This window comes from Plasmodium malariae (genome assembly GCF_900090045.1).
Source record: "Plasmodium malariae genome assembly, chromosome: 8".
NCBI lineage: Eukaryota > Apicomplexa > Aconoidasida > Haemosporida > Plasmodiidae > Plasmodium > Plasmodium malariae.
The window spans coordinates 1,345,400-1,353,394 of NC_041782.1; the positions used below are offsets into that span (position 1 = coordinate 1,345,400).

The following is a 7,995-nucleotide window of genomic DNA, read 5'->3' on the forward strand; positions in this document are numbered from 1 at the left end:
CGCCCAATATCGTAACTGTGAAGGCGTCTTCTGTTCTGTTCCCCTCTCTACCTTTTACGTATGTATATATATATATATATATATATATATGTATATGTAATTTTTGTTTTCTCTTCTTCCGTTTTTGCCTCTACTGTTTCACTTGTATAAGAAGTAATCCTGCACGGTTTTGGAGCACAAAGTGAGCAAGCAACATTTTGTGGATTTTATTTATATTTTTGCGCGTATGTTTAGGAGTTACACCATCCCTTTCAAGTTTTCCTCTTGCACTTGAAAGATACAATGTCATCCTTTGCTAAGGGCATCTTAATTTTATAAATGGCCTTTTGTACTAAGCCCCAAAAAGCTTCCTTTGCTTCCACTGCAAAAGCAAAACCTTTATGAGTAAAATCATTGAAACTATTTAGGCTATCTATATATGCTAATTTTTTCATTTCACATTTTCTTAAACCTTCAAACTTCCCAAGACTTAACTGCTCAAGAACAATTTGTTCCATAGTTGGTTTTTTTATAAATTGATAAGTCATAAGTACTATTAGAGGTAAGAGGGATACATAAAGAGATATAATAATAGAGATATAATAATTAGCAGAAGAGTGAGCTCGTTCGAACGTCCCATGTAATTCATCGGCTCCTACTATATCTAAAAAGAATTTTGTATTACTTATAATAAACCAGAAAAAAAAAGTAATAATAATTTCAAACCATAAAACAGCATGAGAAATAACAAACCAAGTGTTTGTCATAAGTACTACTACAACATTGACTGCAATAACATGATGTGTATAGAGTATTTGAGAAAAGGTATTAAAATCAATATCGACACTATGGTTTTCCTCTATGGTAGAATATGCTTGACCCGTTGAAAAGTGCAGAATAATTACAGTTTCTACTGATGCTAGCCAGATAGCAAAGAGTAAGTAAACAAATAAATACTGTGTACCGTATGATCGATATTTATCCGGTTTTGATCTTTTGCCTATCCATGATTTCATCTGGTCAGTTGACTTATGAAAAAAAGGGATACATTTAAATGGAAATAAAAAAATTTTAAAGAGACCATGATAACAATATTTTATTTTCTCTGTATAATATTCTATTTTTTTATTGGAATAAAGAGGCCATAATGTGGATGGGGATGTGCCATATAGTAATGGATTATTCAAGAGTATATGATGAGGTAGTTGTTTATCTAATGCTACAAAAAATATAACTGGTAAAGAGGTAAACGCTATGTTAATAATTTGCTTAGTCCATGGATTCCATGCATCGATTGCACTATATCCTGTCCAGAATATCAAAACCATAGAACATAAACAAAAACTTACATTACGAAAAATGCAAAAATATACTAAGAAAGAATTCCTTCTTAATGATTCTCTTCCATGTACAAATAATAATTTTTTTAAATATTTAAATTCACTTATGGTAAAGTCAGAGGATCTAGCTGCTTGTAATCCCTCCTTACCAGCTATTCCAACACCAACATTTGCCATCAAAATCATACCTACGTCATTTGCACCATCTCCTATAGCTAGAGATGTTCCCCTAGGATTAAATGCTGAATTTTCCTTAACTAGTAATGACTTCTGTTTTGGTGTCACTCTACATGCAATAAGAGTTGATGCACTTCTAGCCAATGTGTAAAATTTTATTTTTAATATTTTATTATTCATAATTACATCTAATGCTTCCCCAGTAATAGTAATAGAAAATTGGGAATAATGTACTTTATTATCCTTTGCTTTCATTTTATCTATATCATTATTATTATTATTATCATTATTATTATTATTATTATGACCAAATGATTCACTAGATTCTAAAAAGGAATTATATATTTTTTCTTGTTTATCCAATCCAGGAAGAGAAGATGAAGTATCATTTTTAATATTAAAAATATTTGATGATATACTACTTTTATTTATTGTACCAAAAATATTTGTTTTCATAAAATTAAGAATAGTTTCAGATCTTAGATCTAAATTTAAATGCTCCCAGTTAACACTATTCCACCATTTATTCCCATGATTAACATTCAATAAATTAGCTGCGTTTGTATTTTTCTCATGAATATTAATTTGTTCAAGTAATAACGTTGGACTTGTTTCTGTAAATACAGCATTATACGTTTCCTTATTTAGTATATTTATTGAATGTCCAATGTTTATTGCTGTTTCAAGTTTGTCTCCTGTCAATACACAAATTGTCATCCCTGCATCTCTCAAATCTTGTATCACTTGAGGAACATCCTCCTGTAATTTATCATCAATTCCGGTGCAACCGATTATTACTAGATTTTTTTCCGCTTCATCATAAAACGTTTGCAAATAGTCCTCGTCTCCTGCATCTTCTCCTGCTGTTATTCCCCCTTTTCCATTTTCTGATTTCTTCCTTGCTTCCATATGACTTGTATACATACTACTAAACTCATCTTCTGTTAAATGTTTATATCCTAACACTAAGGTCCGAAGGCCAGATGTTGCAAAGGCATTTAACTGATACTCTATATGTCCCACAATATGTTCTTGATTTTTGGCAGCCAGTTTTAGTACACTTGTGTCAGCACCCTTTACTAGCATGTATATTTCATCCTTTTCATTTTTAACAATTAGGGACATTCGTTTCCTAACATTGTCGAAGGAAAATACATCAAGGATTTCAAAGGAAAGGATGGGCACTACTTTCTTGTTAATTTTTTTTTTTTCTTCCTCTCTCACTCGTTCGTCCCTTTGTTCCTCTATTCTTTCTCCTTTTTCCTCTCCCATTTTTTCGTCCCTTTCTTTCTCCACAGCTTCCATCCTAGTCTGTTCACTAAAGCTCACCTTGTTGGAAGTAAATATATTTTTAATGGGTATGGACATGTAGAAATTGCTGGCCTCATCTTTCACATTATAGTTAATGGAACTTCCCAAAGTAGACTCATTTAATTTCGATTGTCTTTTTTTTTTGTCTTTACTCATGGATACCTCCGGAAAGTAGGTATCAAAGTTATCTTCATAAAAACGCTTTTTCAACAAAAAATCGTTGAATACCTTTTCTCCTAAAATAAATCTTTGTGCAAATGTAGATGTTAACTCAACTTCGATTGTTGTTAAATTTGGTCTATTAACGAATTCACATCCTAGATATAAGGAAGTACTAATCAATGCTAATTCGTCTGGAGAACTTGTATCATATTGTGGTTGAGTTTGAGTTATATAAGTATAATTAATTTGTGTTTCTTTATCATATATTTTTATTTTATCCATACTATTGTTTTCATCTTCATTAATATCCATTTCATCTATATCCACATTTCTAATCATACCACTATGACATAAACTTAATACTAATAATAAGAAATGCACTTGATCTTCTGCATCATTCCGAATACTATAAATTTTGTTCACAAATAATATTCGATTAAAAAAAACAAATTGATTTTCTCCTCGTTCGAAATCGCTTTCACTGTATATATTCGTCATATGTTCATCCGTCAAACTGTTCAAGTGCATATGCTTCTTTTTTTTTTTATGACTATTGAGAGACGTCCTCGACCAGTTCAGGGGATGCACTTTCGATTTTTTGTAATGTTCATTCATTGAGCTTATTCTTAGGTTCACATTTCGCTTCGTCGGGATGTTACTCTGGAACCCCTGGAAATATTCGCTTTTGTCCTTGTCATTTTTTCTTCCCACCTGGTCATTTTCGCTACCCATCTGATCATTTTCGCTACCCATCTGATCATTTTCGCTACCCATCTGATCATTTTCGCTACCCATCTGATCATTTTCGCTACCCATCTGATCATTTTCGCTACCCATCTGATCATCTTTTTCATCGTCATCTGCGTCCCCCTGTGAATCCTCTTCCGCATCGACAGCTGCCTTTTCTTCCTCTTTCCCCTCGGGAGCAACAATGAACGAACCGAACTTGTCAGAACTTTGCATCCTCCTCCTTTTCTTCATTATATTATCTTTAATATCCCTAAAATCGTAAAAACCATAAATGCCCTTATTCCCTAGTCCTATATTTTGCAACTGCATTACATTTTGAGTAAGTGTACCAGTTTTATCCGAGTAGATATGAGTAACGTTTCCCATCTCTTCTAGTAGTTGTCCAGCTTTACTTAAAGCATGCCTACCAGCCTTTTCACTATACATATCATTATCCCAGTTAATTAGATATCCCTGTAGTAGTCTGACAACTTCCCATATTAATAACAGATCGACAGGAATAAAAGAACCAAATAATAGAACCATAGAACCAATAGTAATAAAGAAAGTTTTCAAGCTATCTGAATGTTGATCTAGATGTAAATACCATAAATTATAGCCTTTTTTTCTCATCCACAATACACCTGCTATAGCTACAATAAAAGAAATAAAAATTTGACAAATAATTAACACAATAACATGATTTCCATAAACAAATTCTAATCTTGACCATTTCTGTCTTGATTTTGTAGATGCATTTTTCATTAATTTTGTTCTATTTCCAGTATTAATTACTAACCCATATATCCATTTCGTGTTTACTAGAGATGTTCCCCTTAGTACTAAGTTATCTATAGTTATATGAACAACATGCTTTTCTTTTTCCCTCCTTTGCTCCTTTTGCTCATTTGTGTAATCAAAAATAGATATTTTTTCATCATATTCCGTGGTGCAATCCTCGTTTCTTCCCTTCCTTTCCACTTCCACATTCGGTACATTAGATACATTCGAAAGCACAAAATGCTGTTCATTTATTTCGCTTCGAAATCTGTTGTTCATATATGTCTTATTACCGTTATCCGTATCATCGACGTCTTTTGAAGCCTCTTTTCCTGACTTGCACATGTATTTTTTACCTTTCGCCCCGTTGAGTAGTTGCTGTTGCTGCTTCTCATGCTGCTGAGTCACCTCCTTTCCTAATGCTCTAAGCCGACTGTTGCTATCATAAAAATGCACAACTACCCCATCGTCTGCCTTATACTGCAGAGGAGGAAGTAGCATGTACCCCTTATAGTCAAAGATGTCATCATTGGGTCTTTCACTTATTAACTCAATTCTACAATAGCCCGCACTTTTATCATGTTTAAAATATTTGGATATATCAGGTAAACAATATTTCTGTTTTACATTAGATTCACCATCGACATTTTTAGTTTCAATATTTACTATACCTTTTTTATTTGAACAATTTAGTACTATTAAATCTGCTGGGAAATATTCATAGGCAAAGATTTTAACAACATCTCCATCTTTAATATTTGCCCATTTCTTTTCCTTCAATATCCCATTTTCAAAAACCATTGTACTTTTACTATTCTCTTCATTATCAGATTTATGTCTTTGCCAATCTTCAAAAAACTCTTTTATCATAGCTACAACTATAATAAAAACTAAGGGGATCAAATAAGTGGGCATTCCTTTCGAATCTGTTATTTCTGGTATTAACTGTAACATAGATATGGATAAAAAATATAAATTCCCTAACCTCAGAAATTGAAAAAATACTATTAGAGGTATAAAACTGTATATCTTATATTTAGCTGTCCTAATCTCATTTCGGTGTTTCTTACCATATATTATATCAATATTTAAATCTTCCTCCTCTAATCTTTTATGGGCATTTTTTACATACAATTCATGATCTTTGTTTATTTCAAAATTAGAAATCAAATATATTTTATTTTCGTGCCTTATACCCTTTATCTTACTCGTTATCCACTCCACCACATTCATTATAACTTCCTGGTTCGTTGGACGTTTCGGTTGAGTGGGGGGAGGGGGGTTGCGGAAGGGATGAATCTGTGTATATATTAGCAAATGTATAGCGTGAACACATGTATAACATGCATACATACACATATATACACGTATGCATGCACTTGTACATATATATACCTATATGCATGCACGTACTTGGGTGTACTAAGAGGGAACAAAAAAAAATGGCATTATCAGCTATTTGTTTTTGGCTCCCTATTATGCTAAAGCAAATGCATGCTGCCTCACCCCCAGCATTTACATTTACTTAAAAAAATACAAGTAGAATCCCATAGTCGATTAAGACCTCTTATTACCTACCCCTTAATAGGAGATTTACCTGAAATTGTTAAGCTTACTGTGAGGGTAAACAGCGGTAAAAATAGGAACGTGGTCAGTGCGCTTAATGTGCACAACTTGTAGAACTCTCACAATGTCTTGAATATAAAATGTGGACCCAATAGGAAGTATATGTTAATAAGTAAAACACAACAACCCTGACAAAGGGGAAATGGGGCACGAAAAAAATATTGCAGTACGACAACAACGGAATTAACAGTAAGTGAAAAAAAAAAAAAAGGTAAAAAGAATAAGTATAAAAAGTAAAAAGGAGAATATGTACATAATACATGTAATTTGTATCACTTAACATAAAAGCGCTAACGAAATGCGCACCGGAAATGGCAATTATGTCACAGATGAAGTTGTTTTGGGATAAGTAAAACTTTAAAAAAAAAAAAAAAAAAAAAGAAGCACCAAGTAGTTAGCAGTAAATAGTAAACAGTGAACAGTAAACTATAAATAATAAACAAGAAACGGTAAACGGTAAACGGTAAACTATAAAATATTAAATATAAATTGTTAAGTGTTAATTGTTAAGTGTATACTAAAAAGTGCGAAAAAAAATTCTTTAAAAGAAAAGAACTGTGATGATCATATTCTGGTAGTTCACTATGGGTGAAACGACTGAGCAAAATATATTTTTTAAACACATTTATGTGTATATGTATATATGCATGTATGTATGTGTACATGAAGGCATACATACATACATACATAAATACATGCCTTTCTGCTTATTTAAGCGAGTTATGGTTTGTAGGAAAATAAGTTGGTATATCCATATCTGCTCATGCATGATATGTACACAGGGTCTCACGTATTTTCCCCTTTTTTTCCTTTTTTTTTTTTTTTTTTTTGTTTAACGGAAATTAACGAATGAAGCACAACTTTTCCATTTTGTAAAAATAGGACATAAAAAAAAAAAAAAAAAAAAAAAGTATAAAAATTAATATTGAAATATTAAGTGGAAATAAAATTAAAATATTGCTTGGAAATAAATACATACGCAATAACTTCCTCTTTTGTTTGATAGGGGAATAAAAAATTTATAAGGATATTTCTAATGGCAGCGTGAAAGGGTACAACACGTTATATGAGCATAGGTATACGTAATATATGTATGTTCGTATGCATATATATATTTTAGGCTTCACTTCTTTACCTTGCTCCAGATTTTACATGTTAGTGTACATATATAATACAGAAAAAATTACCCAAAAAAAAAAAAAAAAAATTGAAATTATGTCGAACGAGTTTGCTAAAAAATTTTAGTTTCTAAAAAGTAAAAAGGTACATCCTCTTTATGCTTACCATGTAAGGCAAACAGTTAAGTAAAAAATGAAAAAAGAAAGTTAATATATAAAAGATACAAAATAAAACATAAAAGATACAAAATAAAGGATAAAAGATACAAAATAAAAGATAAAAAATACAAAATAAAAGATAAAAAAAGCACTGCTTTTTAAATTTAATTATTAACATGCTACACTGTTTAGCAAACTTAAAAATATAAATAAAAGAGTAAATACATAGAAGTAAAAGAAGAAAAAAAAAGTAAGAATAAAACATTGTACTATGTGAATTATGTTGAAAAATAAAAACTGCAACGTACAGAAACTACAATTCAAGTGTATAAACGATACATATATATATATATATATATATATATATATATATATACACATATATGTACACATGTTCATGTATGAGTGAATAATAGGTTTCCATTTTAGAAACACAAAAATGCTGACAAAAATGCACAAAAAATGAACAGTTCTGAATTTTTAATACATGTGAAAGAAAATAAAAATAAAATAAAATCGTAAAAAAGTTGCTCACTGTATATATATATATGAGTATATGTATATATATATGTATGTATATGTATATATGAATTAGCCTCGGAAGGTATAAAAAA

The 7,995-nt window shown here is 31.0% G+C and overlaps 1 protein-coding gene across 1 annotated transcript; it reads right to left on the reverse strand.

Annotated features, from left to right (window-relative positions):
• Positions 1-251: 251 nt before the first annotated feature.
• On the reverse strand, positions 252-5,711 carry ATPase7 (P-type ATPase, putative; the record flags this gene model as incomplete). The annotated part of the gene is made up of 1 exon (XM_029004538.1): positions 252-5,711. One exon carries the CDS (start codon positions 5,709-5,711, stop codon positions 252-254), a length of 5,460 nt encoding a protein of 1,819 aa, XP_028861217.1.
• Between the last annotated feature and the right edge of the window lie 2,284 nt (positions 5,712-7,995).